This window comes from Plectrocnemia conspersa, unplaced genomic scaffold, assembly GCF_051122295.1.
Source record: "Plectrocnemia conspersa isolate PC_06_02 unplaced genomic scaffold, ASM5112229v1 ptg000005l, whole genome shotgun sequence".
Taxonomy (NCBI): Eukaryota; Metazoa; Arthropoda; class Insecta; order Trichoptera; family Polycentropodidae; genus Plectrocnemia; species Plectrocnemia conspersa.
The window spans coordinates 26266264-26291643 of record NW_028277169.1 but is presented as its reverse complement, the minus strand read 5'-3'; the positions used below and the strand labels follow the sequence as shown (position 1 = coordinate 26291643).

Here is a 25380-nt window from a genome sequence, read left to right as displayed (position 1 = left end):
AATAAAATCAACTTATATCTCTTCCCATATCTAAAAAACTGGTTTATTTACAATAATTATACATTATCAAGCTATGCGAGTATAACTGCATGGTTTGATACCAAAGATGCAAATTAAAATCGTTAAATAATAAGGGCTCCGAGAAAACTGTGATTCTTACAAATTAATTTATAATTGATATCAAACGGAAGCTTATGAAGTAGCAGCTTCAAAAGAGGGAGCAGCGGGTTCTCCGGCAATCCGGTATTCGGCGCACGCTGCGATTCATAAGAAATATCTTCTACTTTAAAATATTATAACTGAATAATATATTAAGTTTCATTTCCGCACAGGTCGGTCCCCCAAGTCCCGAAACGCGGCTGGCAGGGGTGGTTAAAGGAGGGTTCTAAGAAGGCGGCCCGCTATACGTTACGCTACGTTGCACTAAGCACGGCGGAACAGGAAATTAAAAGATGAAAAGGAGTAGTGTTAGAATAAGACGTAGGGATGCAAGGGATCTTGGAGGAAGTGAGTCTCCTTTCACGGGCAGAGCGAGAGAGAGATTCGTCTTGTTTGTCTTAACGCCCTAATGCCGCCTGTATTAATTGCCGGCAAACTGGTTCTTAAATCTATGAGTTGGAAACTTGGGTACATACTCTCCGTGATTGGGGAATACATTATTTATAAAGGGGTCAATATTTGAAGAAATATGCAAATTTTATTTGACTTGGATAATATTCATATAACTAACTTTCATTATAACATATTTCAGAATAGACGTTGATGTTAAAATATTCGCTATTGTACAATACATAGTAAATATGTGTTTCGGATGCAACTTAAAATTGACCACTATCACTCGAGTCTCTTTAACCTCTCTAATGCCACGAGACACTTACGGGGCTCAGTAGTTTCGCGACCGTAATGCCAAGAGCTACATATGGGACTCTTTTTAACTCTATTAAACTAGACTTAACATTTATTATGCAATTTTACAAATAAATTTAAATTAAAATCACTTCAACTTATTCAAAATAATGCTATAAAAATTTGTTAACTATGCCTTCCGATTCTCACACAAAAGACTAAAATTTTGCCTATAACCATTCTACCAAAATATGAACTAATAATGGTAAGCAAAAAATGCTAAAAGGAATATCGATTATAAAATTAGAATACAGCTCCATAATTATTAAATTAGACATGTCGATGATTAACACATCCCTCGAGAATTTTCGGTGAAGTTTGGCACGCTAGGAATAATTGCAAAGGAATTAAATAATATTTTTTAATGAATTCATGCAACTTTATTGAAACAAAATTAAGTTAATAAATAAATCATATCATTATAGAATTGTTATTTTTGTTATCCTTTAACATGTAAAATTGAATAACAAATACTTTAAGTATACTTATTATAGATTTCTAAATGTATACTTATTAAATTTATAATTTTAATGTATCAGATTGTACTGCAGAATGAGTTATTTTTTTTATTCATGCGGAATTACGTACATAAAAAAATTTAGAACTACCACAACATGATCATTAAAATAAATTGATAAGCTAAAAGTATTTATAATATTATAATCTGCATAACTAACGCTTTTGTACTAAAATATATTTGCCCCACACGTGTTATGCAGGGGATTAAACCAATTAGTTAATAACATTTCTTAATTTTTTTTCCACCTTTAATAAAACTGTAATGGGAGGTATTTTACACCAAAGCGCCAAATTTCCCACCGCTTCCGAATATTTAACACTTTGAAACCGACATTTCCCACTTTTAACCGACCTTCACCAGCAGAATAGTTGTACGGGAGTTTGTTCGAAACAGAGTTTCGCTCAAGTGGAAAGTTAGTCGACATTGTCATGGCTGCATCTGAGCCTCCCTAGTGCAACGTCCCACGACTCGAGCCCCACACCCCCGAAAGTCTAAGTGCCCCAGAAGAGATATGATAACTTATTGCAGTAATGCTTCCTTGTTACATGTTGCACGTAGCTACGCCGGGAATCGCGTTTATTTCACTCTCGTATTCAAAACGCTTACTAGCAGCGGCAAACTTTTTGGTATTCATCTGACGGATACGTTTTTATATCCGTACTTCATTTGACTGGAGAGGGGGATATTAAAATTTCGCACGCGAAATTACGACTCCCACAGGAGTCGTTCGACGGTCGTAAATCCAGTATATATTGTTGCTTATTTATAGATTAGGCTTAACGCGGGATTATATCGTAGGACACGTGTATGAATGTTTGCTATGTGCATGCTGAAATAATGGGTAGATAATAGCACAAATTAATGTCAGCTCATGCAACGAATAATAAGCGTAAATTTTGATAACAATAAAATTAGGAATTTGGATTAAATATTCAAATTATTAAAGTAAAGTAGTGCAAATTAAAAAAAAAGCTTATGGCAATCGAAGGTTTTATGAATAAGACTGCGAAGACGTCGTAGGTGACAAGAGATATTGCTGGTTAAGCATATTAATCGCCAATAAATAATAGTAATCAGCAAATTACTAATAGTGAGGTTACTGAAGAAATTGATATTTTTACAGTTCATGCAAAACTTTTTATTTTTAATTTTTGATTTAAAATCAATATCATTTAAATTTGTTTTTAAATTAATACAATCAGCATCGTTAATAAATTGTTCAAATAAGGCACTAGCTTCAACTATAGATGATTTTCATGCGTCATAACAGATAATAAATTATTGTAGTATGGATTACGTCGCCACAAAGGTCCTGTCACCCTGAAGAGCCAGTACAAAAAAAGCACGTCTAGTTCGATCTAATATAATAGTTGTCTACTATAAAATCATATGATCAATTAAAAGATTCAATAATTTATTTTATTGTAAGTAGAATATCAAATGTTATAGTTCGTTTTACAAAACTATAATTTTAATAATTGAAATATACGAAATATGTTAAGAATTAACCTTTTCACCGCGGCTAATATTTTTTTGCGCTGTTGATATTTCTTAATTTGTTAATTTTATGGACCATAATATATTATGGTTTAATAAATTTAAGTGATTTACAGCCTTAAACTACACTAAATAATGATATTATTAGGCATTTTTAGGTTCCAAATGAGTACTGGCGATTTTCTTAATAACATCTATAGAATCCATCCGCGGTAAAAGGGTATAAATAAATCAATCCATTTTTTAGATTTTTTTTTTTAGATATAACTTCATCAAAGGATTCTAAGATATCACCCTGGTTATTTAATTTTGTATTTCAAGGTAATAAGTCCCAAAGCTTAGAAAGGTGCTAGTCTGTGAAATAAAGGTCAGATAAATATAGAGAATGAAGTAAAAAAAAAAAATTAAATTTGTTTAAATTTACAAACATTTTTATTAAAGTATGAGGTCTCACAATATAATTGACCAATATTGCTTCAAGTCTGTTAACTAAAATTATATATTTTATGCTTTATTTTATATGGTTGCAATTTCTCTGCGATATGATTCTACTATAATAGTCTCGTCTAGATTAAGAATAAAACGATGAATAGTAATATACATCATAATCAAAATACACAAAGAGTAAAAGTCTGCCTCTTGATATGAGAGAAACAAAAAATAGAAACCCTTAAGAATGTGAATTAACATAAACTTTTCGAATTCCTATGTCGAGGTGGGCTCGAAATATTTTTCAAGATGTTTCTAAAATAATTTAGATCTATTTTTATTTTTTTTTATTTGAGAAACATCAGGTAATGGTTTAAAACCTCATTTTACAACCAAATACCCATTCATTCATCATCTGGAATTAATAAAAAATGGTCTGCTCAGGATTGCAATAAGTTTCAATGGTTTTATTATTTATTAGTTAATTAATTATTAAAATTAGAGTGCTCTTTTTAATTACTAGTCTAGAAGGATGACTTTAGTAATAAAAATATTTTTTAATGTAGTAAAGACGCCGACTATTGTATGAATATTTTAGATGAAGCTTCTGAACAATTAAAAATATGTCAAAAATCATAATACAGAAATTATTTAGGTTCCGAATATAGAAACATTTTGTTTATAGGCCTTTCATTTCAAAATGCATTTTTTTGATAAAATATTTTATTCCTGTGAAGGGTTTTTAAAAAATATTATTGGTATTTTATCAAGCAGATCAGAATTAAAGCACTAGAATCAAAGCAAATCGCAAAGGAAGATAGGAAACGACGTATTATTGCGAAACTTGTGAAAAAATATCCAGCTTTCATTCCAGGAATGGTTTTAAAAAGTCTTATGCTTAATTTAAAAAAATAATTTGAAGAGTCAATATAATTTAAATTTATTTTTATACATACATTAAAACCTTATTTACTTGTATTACTTCAAACATAATTACTTACTGAAAATGTCTTTGGATTGCAAAGGGTAAACAATCTTATTTTATCCTTTTCCAGCAACAGTATATGAAAGTTCTTTATAAAGACCTATTTTTAATGTTTATATCGCTAATACAAAAATCGCAAACCAACGCCTTACAGTTCTCTGACTAACAGTACCTTTGCCAAATCGCAAATTAGAATTCCTTGCAGCCTGTACAAAAAAAATCGTAAATATTACGTTTACACCATAATACATAAGCAAAAAACTTGCCTGACAGCTAATAGGATAAAAATAAGAAACATACAACTTTTGTAAAATAAATATAAATTTTGATTATCAACGAATATGTTCTTCTAATCACAGTTTGTTTTCGACTTAGTAAAAATCGCTCATTTGATATGGGAGGAACATAAAAAAAAATCAGGACTGGACAAGATAAACTTCTAAGAGTGTATATTAGCTTTAACAATGATACCTAATTTTTCTTTATCAACAGCATAGAGAAATCTTTCACGTAGCTCATTTTCAAGGTTAATATCGTCAGTGAAAAAAATTTAAACATGCTTTACAGTTCTCTGATTAACACTACCTTTGCCAAATCGCAAATTAGAATTTCTTGAGGCCTGCGCTACATTGTTTCAGTTTAAACCCGTACAAAAAAAAACGTATATCTTACGTCTACAACATAATGCATAACCAAAAAACTAGTCCGACTGCTAATAGGATAAAAATAAGAACATAAAAATCGGCCATTTAATATGGGAGATAAATGAAAAAAATCAGAACTTTAATAATGATATCTCATTTTTATCGACAGCATATGGAAGTCTTTCATGTAGCTCATTTTCAAGGTTAATATCGCCAGTAGAAAAATCAAACCATCGTTTTTCAGCTATGCGATTAACAGTAGCTTTGTTAAGCACTAAATTTATATTTTTCATATTAATCTTTTTTTGTCAATAACAGACTTAATAAAAATGTAAATATCGCTAGGTAAAAAAAAAACTAACGCCGTATCTGAATAACAGTACCTTCGCAAAATCAAAATTTATATATATATATATATATATATATATATATATATATATATATATATATATATATATATATATATATATATATATATATATATATATATATATATATATATATATATATATATATATATATATATATATATATATATATATATATATATATATATCACGGCCTGTGCAGCATTGCTTGTACAAAATAAAGATTCGTTAATCTTATTTTGGCACTATAAAGCACGAGAGCCTAAAGAATAAAAATTACCAGTCTGACTGCAAAAAATAAAATAAAATAAAGAACACATATCTCTTGAGAAATTATTAAAAAAGAAACGTTATATTCGAGCGGCTTAATCCAATCACAGTTTATTTATGACTAGGTAAAAATCGGTTACTTAATATTAAATAACATAATACCTTTTAGTTTCACGTATTATTTATGAGATGATCCAAAGAAAATGAGCAAATAGCTCTTAGATTTTGCACTACGATAACGCAATAACTAACACCTTTATCTGTTTTTATACATAGGCAAAAAACTGAGAAATTGTTAACTATTCTGAAGACTATACCAAATAGTGCTTTCTAAAAATATTTTGCTAATTAAAAAAATCGCTAGCATACCTAAAAAAAATTTCCGTATTTTTTTTATTATGCCTCGAGTATTAACGTTTTAATATAAACATTTGCAAGATTTTTTAAAAATATACATACTAAGTTTTACTGATCAATTTTGGCAACAATAATAATAATATTTTTAATAAAACGATAAACTATGATATCGAAAATTCATAAAAAAGAAAATGCTACAAATTATTCGCTTTTAAAAATTTAACACACGTTTTTAATAAAGTTAAACTACATTTATAGGTTTTTAGTAAGATGAAACATGAAACAATAATACGATAAATTATTAAATAATAAATAGTATGATATATATTTGCATCTCAAGAGATCATCTGTATATCTGTCTGTTATACAAGAATATACATCGATAATTATAATAATTATTACATTTTCTTATAATTTTTTAATGAACTTGTAGCTTTACACTGCTGCATGGGGTTGGTAGCCAAACGTATATTTTTATATATATAGTACATATATTAGATACATAATTATTTTATTGCTAATAATTTAATCCATTTTAAAATATTTACTAGCCATTTTATATTAAAATTTGTTTCCATTATTAATAAACAATAGTAAGTTTTCTATCCTAATGCAATTTATACACACCGGATACTTGGCGTTAATAAAGTTACTCTCCGAGTTCAACGTCGAAATTATGTAATCCAATATAAATGTAATAACGTCGGGGTGACAAGCAACATTTCTCGACAGCCCATACAATATCGAAGTAATTCGATTCGCGAGTTTGAAAGCAAATCATCAGCAGGATGTAACATTAGCGCATCCACCTTATCCATTTTCATCCGCGGTACCCGCGCTCTACGGAATTAATATAATGAGTTTCCTTTCGGCTAAATTGAATCCGCCACGGTGAATGGATAGGTATCAAACGGTGTTGCCATTCATCGAAAGTATGTATGTATGTATATATACACCGGGGATAAACAAGTTACCACCTCTCTCGGAATGGAAGAAACAACCACCTTGCCGCGGCAATTAATACGGGCGGCATTAGGGCGTTAAGACGAACAAAACGAATCTCTCACCCTAAATACAAGACTTACTTCCTTGAGATTCGTTCCAAGAACATTATTATTATTCTCCATAATGGATGTTTTCAAGTTCGTTTTAACCTACCGTATGTAGACATGGGTTTTATGTTGTTCGTAAACTCTGAAGAAAAGGTCAACCGAACACTATCTATATTGACGTTTCCCAGTTCCTCGCCTACGGTGGTTGGCAATCATGTTTGTAATTGTACATAGAAACGTTATATAATATCTAAGGTTATTCAAGCATGGAATAAATCGTTACTATAAGGTAAAAAATCCAGCAGTGAAACTACCTGGAGCGGTCCTATTTTTGTAATGCAAATAAATATACATTTTACGAGTTACGTGAAATGTAATAACATTTTTTTAAATTATAACAGTTTGTTTGTGAAGCATTTTATAAATTATATAATATTCATAAAATAAATATAATTTATTCATTAAAGTAAAATTCAATAAAAAGTATATAGCTTAATTTATAACTATTTTCATAATATTTATTATTATACTCGTGACTTATAAGCTAACTTAATGGATCAATGTGTTTACTACAATACATAAATAATGAAAATAATTTTTTTTCTTTGCCCAGTCTTTATTGGCAAACCCGTATAATGCTATTTTTAAGCGTACAAAGCCAATGTAATTATTCATGACCTACTTTATTATAATTCATATTTTTAGGACCTTTTTATATATGTATGTACTTACATATGTATACGAATATAAGCACACGTTATATTATTAGCACTTCATATATAAATACGGCATAATGTGCGACGATGTCATACATAAATCAGGTCTGATGGTCATTTGGAGTATGCGCCACCCCAAATATGTATTAGGTCGACCCTGTTATTACATTCATGAGATGTTATCATAATAATCTGATGTGTGGTTCATTTTCGTTTTGACTTTGCCGGCGACGAAATTGAGCCGTTAAATTAACGTGAAATTAGGAATCATTTTTTTGGAAATATGGGGTGACTTTGGATTATGTGTTGCGTTTATAACTATTGTATTAACATTCATAAGAGTATAAATTAAACTAATGGATATTACAGTTTTAACTCTATACTTTTAGACCTCAAGCCATTCATGCTTGCTACAAATGGTTTAAATCTTACACCTGTAGAGTAATAAAAACTATACATAACAGTGTAAAGTAGTATGAATAATATATTTCTAAATGAATGCGCTTTTGAATATCTCATTAAGAACTACATTAAATCGATGGACGCAAAATTTAGTTAGTGAACAATGTATAAAAGATTTTATATCTCACAAAGGTATATTGAAAATTGAATTTTCAATTTTCATTACGAAAATGCATACTAATTTGTCACAAAGATTTGTAAATTATATGCTAAATTCAGCAACAGCATTATTTTTTTAAGAAATTGCGTTTATAATTTTATTTTTTATCCTTTCTTAGAAATAATGTTTTACCAAATATATTTTATATTTAATTAAATAAAATTTATATGATTTATTATGCTAAACTTAATTTGATACAATAAACAAATTTGATTTATTTAAAGCGGTACCCATTTATCTATCTTTTCTTCCCTATGACATCATTATGTCGTAAGCTGGTTGGAAGAGCAACATTCAACCCTTTAAGCGGTATCGCCGTACATGTACGGCGGTGTATCTTTTACTGTTTTAAAGTACCTTAGACAGTTATATGTTTACATATATAACTGAAGATATAATAAATATAAAAAAAACAATATATTTAAATAATATTTTTTTAAATCTAATTCAACGTAAATGATTTTCATAGAAAATAATATCAATAAATTAAAGAGTAAGATGACAAAAAATAGTTAATATTAATTTAATAAAAAATATTGAGAGCCACTAAGTGGATATAAAAAATACACAAAAGCTGACTATAATATAAAAAATATATAAAATAAATTAGCGAAATTTAATAATGGAAAAGGGTTTAAATGTATTATTAAAACATAAAAGTATTACAATAAATCAAATAAATCAAACGTCTATTTTTTCTATAATTTACTATAAATGCAATAAAAAATAATAACTAATGAATAACGAGAGAAATAATAATAGAAAAATACGTCAAATGTGCATAAATTAACTCACTACTCAAATTTTTTAATGCTAATGTCGCTAGTAAAAACTACCAATCTATCACCCTACACCTTTCTGAATTACAATACCTTCATTAAATACTAAAATTATGTTACTAATGTACTTTTTTCTCTATTAACATGAGATAAAGGACTTTCACGGAGCTTATTTATAAGGTTAATAACACTAGTACTAACAATACATTGTCTAAATCCCAAATCGATATTTTATAATACAGAATGTGTTTTTAATATTTAATTATAATACATTAATAGATCTTTTACTAAATTTTTAAGTTGAGCGAAACTGCAGAATTACAAAGTTTTTATATAAATAATTTGTAAAGCATAGTAATTTTAAATGAAGCTGTACATTTATATATTTACTGTGAAACAGAAAATACATGTGTATATCACAAAAACTCCTTCCAAACTTACATTAGCTGCACTTTCTAGGTCAACTGTGCTATTTATAATTTACAACTTTTAATGTCAAGAGCAAAAGATCTCTTAAAATATTTATCCTACTATACAATACTGTGTCAGGTAGTATTGTGTTTCAGGGTTGTATCGAAGATTGAGTTAAACTCTTGGGATTTAGCTGGACCTAGTTATAAGGTCGAAAAAAGCGACTGTTTTCTTAGCTCTTAAAGGTCGTCTCGGTCGATTTGGCATAGCTTAGTGTAAGTTCGAATAAATGCTAGCTTATTTTCATTCGTAAGCATAGGGTTAGTTTTTGTAATTGAAGTATTTTTCTAACTTATAAACATTCTTTGATTCTCTGACCAATTTCAATGATTTTAAGCGAAACCAGACTAATTTTTATTGTTATTAGGTTATTATAAAGTAAATGCAGTTTTTTTAATTAAATAAAAATATCACTCTAAAATTTTTATTTTTATTTTAATGCTTAAAAATTTTTTTTTTTTCAATTATATACAAAAATTTTATTTTAATTATTATCAGCATTTATATGTTAAAAGCTTTGATTTAAAACATCCTGATAGCCCCTTTACATATCGTCTGCATTTTTAAAAAATGTTCGTCTAGGAAGTGTTGTATTGATCAAAATATATAGAATGAGCAAGGTCTAAAGAATATGGTGGATGAGATAAAATCAATACCCTTAATTTAAGTCTATTAATTTTATCGAGAATCAATTTTTCAATATGGGAGTGCAGATTATCGAGTTTATTATTTTATATTTTTTTTATCTAAAACAAGTATCAAGGATTATTTTAAAAAATAATTTGGCAATTAAATTATTAATGTTCATGAAAAAAGAAAATATATAAGGATGTAAATAATGATAAGTAGCAAATATTACTAATATTTTGTTTTATATTATTAAAAATGATGTATGTATTAGTAATTAAATAATATAAATCAGAAAAAGTAATCCATGTCAATCCTGTATTGATGTTAATATATGTACATCGCTGTGCTTTTGCCTCTCAGAGCCACCAGTTGCGTAATAATTTTGATCAAATTACTGAAAGTATTGGGGAGCTCCGTTTTGTCCCATGATTCGTCCCATGCAAGCGACCGAATATTCGTTAAAGGGTATCCCAGGGTTTGCCGCACACTCGAGAGGTAGGCATTTAAGGGTGGAAGGCTCATAAACCTTAACGGCTGGGAGGGGCGCTTCATTAGATGCTAATTAATATTTGATGAGCCGGCAAACGCAGCCTCCTTATATACAGAGGGCTACCTTCTTCGGTTAAGTCTTGGCTTTGCTCGAGCCCTAAGCCCGGATTCCAAGGTCTTCCACTTCCTGTGCTTAGGTGTTTCTGCTTTGATTAATGCTAAGCTATTCGGACCGACTTTGTCCAACTTTTTATTTACCATCTTAATAAGGATATTATACAAAAAATACCGCAAAACCTGCGCACTTAAATGAATGCATAATTTTAAGTATCTAAAAGATAATATACATACAGGTTGCGCAAAATATTTTTTCAAGAAAAACACGATATAAAAATGTCAAATGTACAGGGTACATGAAAAGATATTTTTGTCTACTAGTTATAAGTATTTATTGGTTAACCTTTTAATCATACTAAGATTAAATCGAAGTTGTACGATGATGTGACATTTTTATTTTATCGCAAACCTAATCCCTCATTTTGTATGTCTCGTCACGTGCGTCCAACACAAACACTACACAATAAGCACACACATATTTTTTATGAACATTAGTGACATTGATAGATACGCACTAAAAAAAACAACTTTCCAAAACTCTTTTCTCTACATTAAGACGTCTACGTCTCTTTTGTGTATTTTAAAAGCGTAGTACATTTTTTCTTCTACTCCGTCTCGGGTGTGTGTATTTATATATACGAAGCATTTCTCATACTATATCTCCAGCGTAACGGTAACAAACGTGACTCTATTAACAACGTCTCGGGGGACTTATGGCACATCCTGTATATATTAAACATTCAAATTTGAACATCTGATACCGGCTCCCGGTGAACCCACTGCCACCCCACAAGCGCCAAGTCAGCCGTTATAAACTTCCGATTAAAACTGCATTGTTGTGACGTTATCGACGCGCGTCAAAGGCAAATTATAAAGGGCGTCTCATAACACAATTTCCCTATCCCGAATGCGCCCCTGCATCTAATTAGATTTTGCAGCAGAACTTCTAAAACTACTGCGGTTTCAACTACTAGTATTTAATTATTAATTGCATAATAAATACATGAAAGAATATTTTTTCAGAACGCGGATGTTTTTTGGTGCATAGACGGAATTATTAACATTTTAGTAGTGGATTCCAAGAAACAGAATACACTATCCAATTATTACTTAATAATTTATTAACAACTCAATATATTTTTATTGCGAAGCTTAGTGCGATTTTACACTATATGTATATTTAACTGATTTACTACTATTTTGAATGAAATATTATAAAGAAGCATATATTCAAACATATACTATTTAATAGTAAGATTAGCCTTCCAGAGTTTAATATTATTTATACAATTGGCATACATTCTGAAATAAATTGAAAGCAACAATAATGCGTGAAAATGATACGTTAAGTGAGATAATCGGCTACGTGTGATTTACAGTTTCTTAATAATAGCAGTCGAATAAACTTAATAATATATTAACCATATTTTAAGATAAGGTTATTGTTGGTTCAAAATGTTAAATTGAATTTATTTTAATTTTAATTACGTTTATTTAATTAAAATAATAAAATGTACTAATATACTTTAAGCTGGCTTTTACCTACAATATTAACATGTTTACAATGGAGTTATTTTAATAAATAAAATGTTTTTAGTTAAAATCTAGAGGTAAATACAAAAATCTTTAATTATTTGTGTAAAAAGTTTAATAGCTAACATAATTTTAATAATAAATGTCTAAATTGTGCTTTTAGTACATTATTTTCTGCTTAAGTAACATTATTATAAAATAAAAATATTTAAACATTGCTTAGTTTGATTTTAATATTCTAAAATTAAAACATTTTATGTTTCAAAATATATAGACAATATGTTCTAAGTTAGCTTTCTATTTATTATTACGCAATCAACTCAACCTATCTGTTTAATATTTTTTTAAATGAAATTGATGTGTACGTTGAAAATATTTGGAAATATTGCAGCAAAATGCATTAAAATAAAAAAAAAATTAAAAAATGGTAGCTTATTGCTTAAATATTATATATATATAATTGTATGTTGGATATTTAAAAAAAAATATTGTACGCCGCAATGTTCACAACAATTTTTGCAATTATATTTAATTTTAATAAGCAAAATAAATATAGGGCTTTGATGTTATAAAAAATATGAATATAACTACTTTATTATATAGATTTTTATTAATTTGCCAAAATTCTTATACTCATAAAAAATAAATTAATATTAAAAATATATTTTAAATGCATTTTCACAAAAATTAATATGTATTACTATTCTATGCATTTTCATTAATTATATATTATATATTATATTACTTTAAAGATCATTTGTGAGCTCTGAATTTTTTATTTTAAAAAATTAGTTAATGTTAATATTTTTTTTAAGTTCAATCAAATCAAAATACAGCATATGACAATGTTTTATATACGTAGCTGTAAAATCATTCTAAAATTAAATTAACTATACCAATAAGAAAAATATGAGCTCTATAATAAATATATTCAGAAAAAAGTTTTTTGTGATAAAAAAAATTTAGATTAAAATTTTTTCAATATTTATAAAAAAATAATATCTTTAATTTAACACTTAGAAATATTATACAAATATTTGAAATCATATTTATATCTTGATTGATAAAATCTAAGCTAAGCCATAGATCTCTAATCTTTTTATTTCGAATATAATTTGTATTGAAGATGCTGAATTACTTAAGAGATTGAATTCATTTATATTAAAAAAAATATAACAATTAGAGCTTAAATAAGAGCTTAAGGAGAATTTTGTTGCTTCTTAATATCTATATATAATGCCTATCCTTATTTTGTCAAGCGAGTTCTAGAAATTTCAATTTCGTTTGCAATAACGTTCTAGGCAATTCAAGATTTCGAACATGAAAAAATTAAAATCGATAAGATACTTATTTCCTTGTCAAATACGATACAAACTTTGAAATATGGTTTTAAGGCGCACAAGTTTAGATGGCTGTAAAATTAAAAAATATCCCTGAAGCACGCATTTCTTAATTTCAAAAAAAAAAATATTTTTAATTGATTTAAAGTTTAATCAATAAATTATGCCAAAAAGTTTAAGAACAAAGTCAACAATTTATAAAAAAATATGAAATATTCATTATGCAAAAATATTATTTAATTCCTAACCATATTTGCTGATTTGTGGTATGTCTAATGTGTAACATTTACCTAATTAGATTTAAACTTTAAAGACTCATGTAATTAACAGCTTAACGCCCGAGGACTCGTATATGAGTCTTGAAAGAACATTGCTTAGTGGCCGTAAACTCCAGCGTCATGCGTTTTTTTATTAAAACAATACTAGGATACCATTAAGTTTGCCTTTATATGATAATCAGAGATGGTAATATATTCTACGTACTATTAAATAAAAAATAAATTATGTTTTACTTAATTTTTTTGTAAAAATATTCGTCCTATCATATTGGCACGTGATTTTTTATGAAATGTATAAACCATAATTATTTATTTCATATAAAAATAATATTTTATGTTACACTTCTAGAACAAAAATAAGTTTCAGGGTCAACCTGTTTGGCTAGGTAAACATAAAACTAATCCAATCAAATGAAATCAAAACATCCCAGTTAATATTACATCAATTAACAAATTCAATTTTTGAAAATTTTTACGGTATATAGATAACACGGTAATTAAAAAACTAACTTATCAACATTTTTACCCGGTATTTGCTATTTTTAAATTTCCTAACCATTTGGAAAACCGCAATAATTCACAGATTAAAAAACCAGGGCACAAAAGCTACTATTCGGATAAATTATTGCCATATTAGTTTATTGTAAAATATTTAAAAAATAAATATTATTGCATTTAAAAGAATCTTTAAGAAATAAAATCATGTACGAATAAATATATATTTTTCATTCCTAATATTTAGTGTAAATTGAAAATGGTTGCAATGGTTACAAGCCAGTTATTTATAATTTATTAATTAAATGCCTCTATAAATTTTTGTATGACCGATTTATAAAACAAATATCCGTTAATATTATTTTATATAATAATTTGCACTCACCAAATTTTTCGGCGTCCTTTTTCTGCTTACAACTGTCACTGACACATTTATTTTCACCATTACACTTTTTAACCACACTATATCACTTTTTATATTTATTTTTTTATATACACTTTTTATACACTATTTACATTTTTTTATACGTATAAAAGCACTCATCAATATTAAGAGAAATTTCACAAATTCTGCACATGTATGCCGTATTCGACATATTCTTTTCACATATTTCACTACACTTTTTATTTTTATTGGCTGATGGGTTTTTAGCTTATCCGAAAGCCTTTCTGGTAGATCGACAGCACGGGCACGGCAAGATGTGGTAGAAACTGGGGAAATGTCTTCAGAATCGATAGATTTCACTGAATTCTGCATCCTTACTCAAAAGAAAATTTTTGTATTTAATTTTGCTGTTACGATTTAAATTTAGATATACACTAAACAAATAAAACAATGCGCATTAAATTAAATGAAAAAACAAAAAAAATCTGTTTATTTCTTTGTTTTTTGAAATATTATGTATCTATGGCCGCGATAAACATTATTACAGTTTATTATACAAAGAAGCTTATATATTGTAAGGCCGGTCGTTCTGTTTTTTTTTACCGTGTCTATCATCTACCTGTTATGAAAAGTATGTATATAATATATATCATTTTGAATTATCTTTTCTTAGTTGTTTGTCAATTTTGGATAAGCATTTCTTCTGTAGGGGTCGTAATTTTATATTTTTGAGGTTCTGGCAGACCTTTATTTTACCGGATTGTTTTCCATTATTAATTCATAGACTATGCACAACCAAAATCGTGATTTAATCATAAACGATATTGATCAGTAAGAATAGAAAGCTATAGAAAAATCTAATCTGTGATGATTAATCGAAATTATAATTATATATGAATCATTAATGCTGATTTACCAGACACGATAAAAATAAATAAAAACACAAGAAAAAATATTAGATTCGAACCTAGGTATTTTAAGTAATAATCACCAAAATTTACCACTGGTTTTTCGTGCTCATATAAGTATAATATAAATAGAAACATAGATGGTTATTATAAAATATGTAAATATTTTATTTAGTATCTAAACAAATTAAGCTCAAGTCAGCGTTTTTTTTTTGTATTTTCAACCTAAATACTTCTTAAGATTACACCAATCACTTTCTGACAATTATACAGCCAACATGAAAAAAATTATTCATTTTAAGAATTGTATTGCCGTTGCATACATCTCGGTCCTTACAGTATTACTTCCACATACATTTTTTGTTGGTTAAATTAGCTATCCGTTGATGATTCAACTGGCACAATGCAATTAATATCAATAAAGGATTTTATGTAAAATATAATTATTTAAAAATAATGGGTGACATTTATACGATCTGAAATCCATATCAATTATCGATTACAATTGAAGCGCCCGCCCAAAATGTGACGCCCGGGGCAGGTGCCCGCTTGTTTATCGCCGCTCTAAATTACACATCTCGCTCGAAATTTGCATTTGCGGCCGTTTTCGTTTTCAGATTTAAATAATTCACCTTTATTAAGACATTAATAACGGAGTTCGGCCGTTAAAAATCTACACAGGGCCGTATTTATAGCGGGTGCTGCAATTTCGGCGCGGGAGCGCTTCTTTCCGTGTCCGAGATCGCTATCAGGTGTTGTTTCCCTGGAAACTGGAATGAATAATACCCGGGACCAGGGGCGCGCAACCGGCGGCCCGCGGGCCCGGTCAGAAATAATTGCCCCAGATAAGCGTTTGTTTTATGAGTTCATGATTCAACTATGTAATTACATTTTTAGTCCGGGGGAGCCAGCCCTGGACCGAAACTGAGATTTAATTCCAGATTGCGGCGCAGCGTTCGGGTATCCGCAATAAAAATCATATTTCCATTAGTCGTTTTGTCGTTGTAATTCTGCGGCAATTTTCCGTTTGAGTAACGGCGCCGTTAATATTGTCCCTGTTGCGTAAATATGAACAGAGGGAAGATTACTCGGCGCTTTCTCTAACGATGTTTGCCTTAAACTTTTTGGTTATGTTTTTAGTGGGAGATGAATTGTACTGCGGAGTTTTATCATTACAGTGAAGTATATTCGTATAGTTATTCTTTAGTCATAACAGCTGTGCCAATGTAAAATACATATGTTCAACTATGCAATTATCAACTGCAAGTAGCTGAATAAAAATAAATCAATACAGATGGCTTAAAAATCAGGTAGCTGAGTTAATTTGCGTATTTTTTTTTAAATTACTTGAGAACACAAGCGCTAGTAATTATGTAGCACACACTTATAAAATCTCCAGATTGTAAATATTATATACTTTTGATTAAAAATGATTTATTAAGTAAACGCGTCGACGAGACTCGACTGATTCATATCCCAGCATGCCATGTAGAAATTTTGCTGAAAATATTAATGCATAATTTTTGTACACGTATCTGAAAAACATTTTTTTCGCCTCTTTATTTAAAGTACGTCTTTTGCATTATTTATTAATAGTGTAATTATTTTTATATTAAATGGCAAGCCCTAGATAAATATATTGCATGTAAAATTATATATTATTATTCTAAATACGTTATTTTTTCAATCGTGAATCACTCGGTCCGTTTTAAAAGAAGTGAAAATATTCGCGTGGGGTCTTATTATTTTTCCTATAACACGCTCAATAAAAACTTCCGTTTTACGATTCAGAACGTGAATGCGTCATTCAAGGAAAATCTTCACATCGTTCCGTGACAAGAATCCCAAATCTATTTTTTTTATCTCTCCGACCTTATAGTCAACATAAGATTTTGAGTTTGTAACACGAGATTTTTGGCAGCATGTCAAAACGTTTTGTTTTCTGTCCCGGGGATCACCGAAACACAGTTGCGTTTTGTTTCGCTAACAATGATGACGAAAGTTTCACATCTGCCGTCTGCTACGCTCGTCTCATCTCGTTTCGTCGAAGAGACACTTTTCTATGTGCTCACTTTTCATTCTGGAATAGAATGACATTGTCTTCCAGACTGATTATTTTCGGAGCGCATTAAATGTCTCGATTCAATAAAGCACCCCCGGTACGTTCGCTAAACTTTCGAGGCGCATTCGCTTTTTAATATACTAATAGACACGTATAGTATTCAAAGAAGTATATTAAAAGCTTGTATAGTTTGGCAAGTTTGCCGTATTAGTACAAAGACACGTTTTAAATATGTTTTTAATTTAAACTAAAATAAAATGATTTTTAAGACGCTTGAAACTGAAGTTTTTTTTAATAAATATGAATGTACATCACGTTGTTTAGAGCTAGACAAGCAACAAAGAAAATATATATAATAAATCCAAGTATGGTTATCAGCGATATGTACTTAGAGAATTTTTCAGTTCTTTAAACATACACATTTGATATTGCGAATGGAAAGCTAAGTAACTAAAAACGTTGAATAAACAAAAGTAAGATGAAAGCGCTTAATTTTGTAGATTGCCTAGAAAATCATTTAAAAATCCAGCCATGATGTAAAAGATTAAAGACATCACTAGTACTTATTTAATCTTCAAGTTTTTTAACTTAAAAATATACAACAAAAACAATCAAAGTCTACAAGTCACGGGTAAAGCTCACCGCCTCCGTTCATAACGCGAAAGCTCTGAGCTTTTCCACTAAATCGCAGTAATTGCACTCGAGTGCATAGTTGCCGTTACAAAACGCGCGATTACATTTCGCCGACAGAGGATCTGCCGAGATTTATTACAGTCAATTTTGCCTCTCGCAATTGGCAACGAGAATACAGTCGCTCCATGCAAAAAAAGCCTGAGGTCATCGCAGGGTTTCCCGAACGTTTTCAGCGACGGAACACTTAGCAAATCTAAAAATTTTGGCGGAACACTTAGCTTATTTTTTGGGTTGGGTAATTCATAATAGTATAAATAAAAACAAAAAATGTTATTAAAGAAATATTATTTATTTAATAAACAGAAAAATACAAATAAATAAAACTCCTAATTTTGGGTTCTTAAATTACATTTTTTTTATATCAGGCACAAAATTGGTCAATTGTATTCTCTTTGTTTTTTGTTGCAATATATTTAGAAAATCCCACTTCGCATAAAAACCAGAACTTGTTTTGACACATTGGGGAACTCTTCATTCAGACTCGCCCAGAAATAATTTAATGGCTGATCTTTATATTTTTGTTTCAAATCAGTCATTAATTAAATAATTTTTTCATAATCCTTGCGCTTAAGTCCACTGGTTTAACTGTCACGGAAAATGGATTCCAAACCCAGGAATCGTCCTTACTAGTTTTCGGAAAATATTTCGAAAGAGTGGTTTTCAAGTTATAAAGGTGTTCTAAAAATATTTGTGAAACTTCTTTATCAACTTGAAAATTCAATTAATTTTAATATTCATCCAAGATAGGAAAACAATCAAAATTATTAGATTCAACTAATAAAATCCAAAATTGTATTTTTTTATCAAAAGATTCAATTTTATCTCTCATATTAAAAATTTTAATACTTTTTCCTTGTAATGATAAGTTAACATCATTGCACTTTATAAAAATATTTGTCAAATATGCAAGATGTCTCAACCAGGAAGGATTTGTTAAAAATTTGATAAAATTTCACGGCTTCATCCAAAACATTTTTTAAATTTGTGAAAAATTTTTTAGTCAACAGTGCATGCCTATGCAAAATACAGTGATAGCTAGAAGCTCCTGTAGCTACTTTTAGGATACGTGATACAACATCTTTCATATTTCATAGTATTGCACGAGCATCATCTGTAAAAATATCAATACACTTTTCCCAGCAAATCTCTTGTTTTGTAATGTAATCATTAATACAGTTAAATATATCTTCTCCTGTAGTTTTTCCATGTAGATATGCACACGTGAGTAAATCTTCTTAAATACTTTTATCATATGTGTAACGAACAAATACCAATAGCACAGCTAGTCCTGCGACATCTGTAGATTCATCCATTTGCAATGCATATTCACTGCAGAGTCCAAGTCGACGAATTTACTCTTTTTCTATGCTAGTAGAAATTTCTCTAATGCATTATTGTATCAATTTTTTTAGTAGCCCGCTCATTAAGAACACATGACACCATGTCTTTCTCACATGGCTTAATGAGTGTCTCTCCAATTGTATGAGCTTCACCATTAAGTGCAATACAATAACTCACGCGAAAAGAAGCTTCTGTTGAATTTTAATTTTCAGTTTTAGCCATTGTAACCATTTGAAATTTGAACTTTTCAAGTGAGTCACGTTCTCTTAAAAAATTGCATGTTATTTCCTTTGTAATCAGAGTGTGTGCCAAAGAACTGTTTGCGAGTATTTTTTGACACAAAGCACACATTGCATCAAGAGCAACTGAATTGCCAATATACGTAAATCCAAAATTTAAATAGCTTTCATGGTACTTCCGTTTTGATATGTTCATAGAATACACTTGTTCTTTAATATTCGATTATGAAGAAATCACAGTTTTTGGATTATTTTCTTCTTCGATGTAGACGTGTCAGTAGAAGTAATTGGCCTTTCTTTCGTCAAATTTCCTGTTTTCAACCAAAGATCCATGGGTAGTTTTTGAATATGTAAATTCTGTAATATATTTTTTTGTTAAAATGTAAAAAAATCTGTTTTGTAAGCAATCAAAAAATCGATTAATTTGAATGCAAATTTTATTTAATTCATTTAAATTTCCAAAAGTATACACTCAATCCTGTTTTAACGCAAAAAAATAGTTTTAGGACACGTAAAATAAAAACGCGTGAAAAATGATCCGAAATAACCTTTTGTAAATTTGACAGATTTGATCCTAAGATTGAAAAATCTTGTATAAAAACCACGTACAAGTGAATTTTCGTGAATTAATCGTGTAAAAAGTGGCATTCGTGAAACCAAAAAAAAAAATTGCGTAAAAGTGAAATCACCTAAATAAAATTCGCATAACGAGCACTAATGTGATTAATTAACAAAAAAAATATTGTTTAAGTTCGATCAAATTTTAAAGTTAAAAAAACATCATCGACTTATGAAACTTTTTCCTCCAGAATTTATACACATCAATGTTGAATATTTAACACATATTTTCAAGCTTTTTTATCAGATTTATGAACAATTTTTATGTATTAGCACGACTAACAGTTTTTTTAATTCACTCCAAATTTTTGTGAAATATTTATTTAGGCTCCGCGGAACACCTATTTTGGATCCGCGGAACACTGGTGTTCCGCGGAACATAGTTTGGGAAACCATGGCGTAGAGAATTGGAGAAAAAATATTAAGTGGTTAGCTGCTAAAGTATAAGCAGTTAATATAAAACACGAGATAGTTTGTATGTAAATAGAAAAGAAATAAAAATAAAATAAAAGTGAGTTATTAAATTTTTTTTTTTTTATATAAAATACTCTGATAAAAAAATGTCTATAGTTTTATAAATATTTATTTTCAGTCGATAGAACTTAATCATATTGCATTGAAAATATTTTAAGACCCGCTGGATACCAAAGCCGTTATTTATTTTTGGCACTAGTAAGATTTGGTTGTATTTAAAAAAAATTGTGACTAGTTTTTTTATGTCGTTTTAAACCCAAATAATGATTGATCTTAAGTGAGACAAATTATTTTCGGGTAAATTATTTTTCTTCGTTCTAACGATGTTTTTTTTTATATTGTTTCAGGATCAGCTCTGCATCAGACGTGCGATGGTATGGAGGATGGCCGTGCGTGCACCGCGCGGCGCTGCGCGTTGTGGCTGTGGCTAGTGGTGGCGTGGCCTGCGCTCTTGGCCTCCGCCGGCGCCCGGGGGCTGTGCCCCCCAAGGTGCTCTTGCGATGACGCTACGAAAAGCGCAGCCTGCATCGGCTCCGGCCTCGAGGTCGTGCCCATCCAGCTCAACCCTGAAGCTGCTCACATCAACCTCACCCACAACAAGATCTACAGCGTCCACTCTACCCTGGGCTTCTACAACAAGCTCATCACTTTGGACATCTCCAACAACGTCATAGAAACCTTCGGCTTTAGGAACTTCGAGACCAACTTTGCCTTGGCGTTCCTCAATGCCAGTAACAACGCCGTCGAGTCCATAGCCAAAAACGCCTTCACCGGACTCAAGACTCTCAACACTCTAGATTTAGACGGAAATTCCATTTCCACCATACATTCGCACGCATTCACCGACTTGACTAACTTGCGGGACTTGATACTATCAAGTAACAAACTAGTGAGTTTCGAGCAAGATCTGTTTAGGCCATTAGTGAATTTAAGAACGCTATCACTGCGAAACAATAAACTCCTTCAAATCCCGACTGACAACTTAGCTTATACGATAAATTTGGAATATTTATCACTATCCAGCAACATCATAGAGGGTATAGAAGAGTCTGTGGCGCCGAATCTGAGACGCCTGCAGCGATTGGAGCTGGCCGATAATATTATATCAGAAATACACCACTCAGCTTTAGACGGTCTGGTTACGCTGCAGTATTTAAACCTGAACCAAAATAACATGTCAACCATTCCGACGACTGCCTTGTCCAAGCTGACAAACTTGACGCATCTGTCTTTGAGTGAGAACTTTTTTGATTCGATACCGCCAGTCTCGTTTCAAAGCTTGTTCCATCTGAGACACCTTCATCTGAGCAGACTCGAAAAGGTGACTAAAATAGACGCTAGAGCGTTCGTAGACAACATAAACTTAGAGCGAATATGGATGAACGACAACATGAAAGTATCGTCAATCGCCACAAAGACGTTCCACGGAAATCCTAGATTGACGCACATCTCTGTAAAGAACAACGCTTTATTTACACTCCAAGCGTCACATTTCCCCTTAGATCAGCTTCAGTCTCTTCAGCTCGGCGGTAACCCTTTGAACTGCAACTGTACTCTCCTCTGGCTTTGGGAATTGGGACAAGAATCTTCTAAGCAGACTAATTCCGGAAACGCCTCAGATCTATCAATCTATGTAGACTTTCAAGACATACACTGTGCCACCCCGCAACATTTACACAATTCAATCTTGATAAACGTTCCCGAGTCGGAGATCAAATGTTCTTTAGAATGGATAACTATAGTTTCTGTGGTGATGTCCCTTAGTGTGTTGATCAGTGTAGCTATTAGCATATTGTACTATGTAGGTGCTCTTAAACGATGTTCCAAGGACAAGTCCAAGCATGTAATGACAGATTCGGATCTGACGAGCAACTTGCCTAAAATGGGCAACGGGCTGATGTATGGAGCAGCCCATCAGAGGCCAACGGATGACAAGGTAGAAATAAATAGATATCTCATGATGGCGCCTCAGGTCCAAGAGACTTACCACAGTACGCCACCGTGGCACACCATGAACAAGAACGCCATGAACAGTGACGTAATGGAGAACATGTACCAACAGTTCGGTTACGAATCGATACCACGCCATAAAACGATGGACAGACCGCACATAGTTTACGTGTAAATAATATGAATAAAAATAAATAAATACGTAACCATAATAATAAAGAAAATAAAAACAAATAATGAAGAAAGTATATATGAAAGTTTTATAATCCGCTTGTATGAAAATTTTGTATTATACATATATAATATGAATAATTTCTTCAGTCCTTTTTTGTATTATATTATATAATATATACATAATATATGACATATATAACTTTACAATGTTAAATATATCTTCGAAGTATTTTTATATTTTTTATGTAAAGAAAATAAAATAAATAAAATTGTTAGAATACATTTGCAAAGTTGGCGCTCAGTAATCAGTGTATCTTAATAGTATACGTTTTATTTAAGCAATCATTATTGATCTAAATATTGTTTTTATAATATTATATATACAAAATTTTGGCTACTCTATACATATATTATTTTGTTGAGATTCACTGAATTACAGCAGAGTATCGAACTTAACTTTAACATCGCCAAAACTTGAAATGTAAAATCAACAAAAACTATACAAATATATGTACTTAAACTGTAAGAAATTGTGTCGTCTGTAGATAATATTTGTTATAAACGAAAGATGAAAAATATTAAGTCTTCCTAGAGTTTCGGAAAGATTTTCATTGCAATATAATATGCATATGAAAAACTAATTACATTTCTGTTATTTTTTTAATCGAATGTAAATATTCTTTATCGTTTATTTATTCACTTTAATTTTATATAGTCTTAACTAGAGAGTTCGCGCTTAACCGCGAGCACAATATTGACGCAATACTTTTAATTATAAAGTTGTATCCATAAGTAATACCTAATAATTTAAATAAAAAATAAAATGAATAAAAAGACAAATATAAAACTACAAAGTTATATTATTATTCTCATTATTATTATTATTACCGATAAGTACTGATGGTTTATTGACAGTTTATTCTTATTGTGTAACAGCGTTTATCTATATAAATTAAAGGACAAATGTAACATTTTCAGACTGAATAATAAATGCAGAGAGGTTACAAAGCATTATATAGAAAATACTCATTTAATATATATATATATATATAAATATAATTAAAACTTTGATTGTTATTTACGATTGTGTTATTTGAATTAATGCTACGATATGTTTGAGTTTTTATTTTAAACTATTAAAATGTTTCGTTTAGTTTTGATATTTTATTAATGGATTAGTTGCATTTGTATAAAACCAAAGATGAATTTAATAAAATCCATTGTGAATTTATACACCAATAAATTATAAAATATAAATTATTAAAAAAAAACATTTTGTATTATTTCGATCCAAAAAGTTACCTAATACGAAAGCAACACAAGATTCAGTGCCAACTTACAAGCTTGCCAACATTTTTTTTTATATCTTAACAAAATTTCTAAGCAATATTTGTTTTGTTATATTTTCATTTAAAGTTAAATTATGCGTGACTTTAAATTTTTTGCTATAATTGTAAGCAAATAATTTTTTTTTTAGTTATTATGATGATATTGCGGAAATATGCTAAAAGTTGCAAGCTGCAATATTATAAGCTTTTATATGCTTCTATGAATCAACTGATGTTATGAATTATTTAAAACATATATTAACCTGTATTAATAAAAGTCAGATGAAGAAATATACACAAAATATGGTGGGTAATTAATAACTATTTAAGCAAAGATATTATCGCCACTTATGATCAACTGTTGTCGTTGTAAGAATCCACAAATTTTTCTGTTCACTAATTAGAGTCAGTGTTGAATATTATTTATTCATGTTACCATTTATTATGTTAATAAGCTCATAATATATGGTGTAAATCTTTCCAAACACAGACTATTTAAGTAAAATTATGTCATACATTGATTCACAGTGAATAACATTTGACTTACTATTAATCTTAAATAGGAATTTTACAGTTTTGAGGTAAGTTAGTTTAAAATATGTCATTTTTTTATTATTACATTTATTTCAATATTATGAATAATTTCACAAACATACTATACAGGTTATTAGTTTATTACTTTTTTTATTTTTTATATTTAGTATAAGCTA

General features: G+C 29.6%; 1 protein-coding gene across 1 annotated transcript in view; it reads left to right on the top strand.

Moving 5' to 3' along the window:
• The window catches only part of LOC148235307 (uncharacterized), a 131743-nt gene extending 108339 nt beyond the window's left edge, over positions 1–23404 (top strand). Inside the window, exon 3 of the mRNA XM_088186285.1 lies at positions 21566–23404. Coding sequence (XP_088042411.1) covers positions 21595–23343 — 1749 coding nt within the window. The 5' untranslated portion in view covers positions 21566–21594 and the 3' untranslated portion in view covers positions 23344–23404. The remainder of the gene's footprint in view (positions 1–21565) is intronic.
• Positions 23405–25380: the final 1976 nt, after the last annotated feature.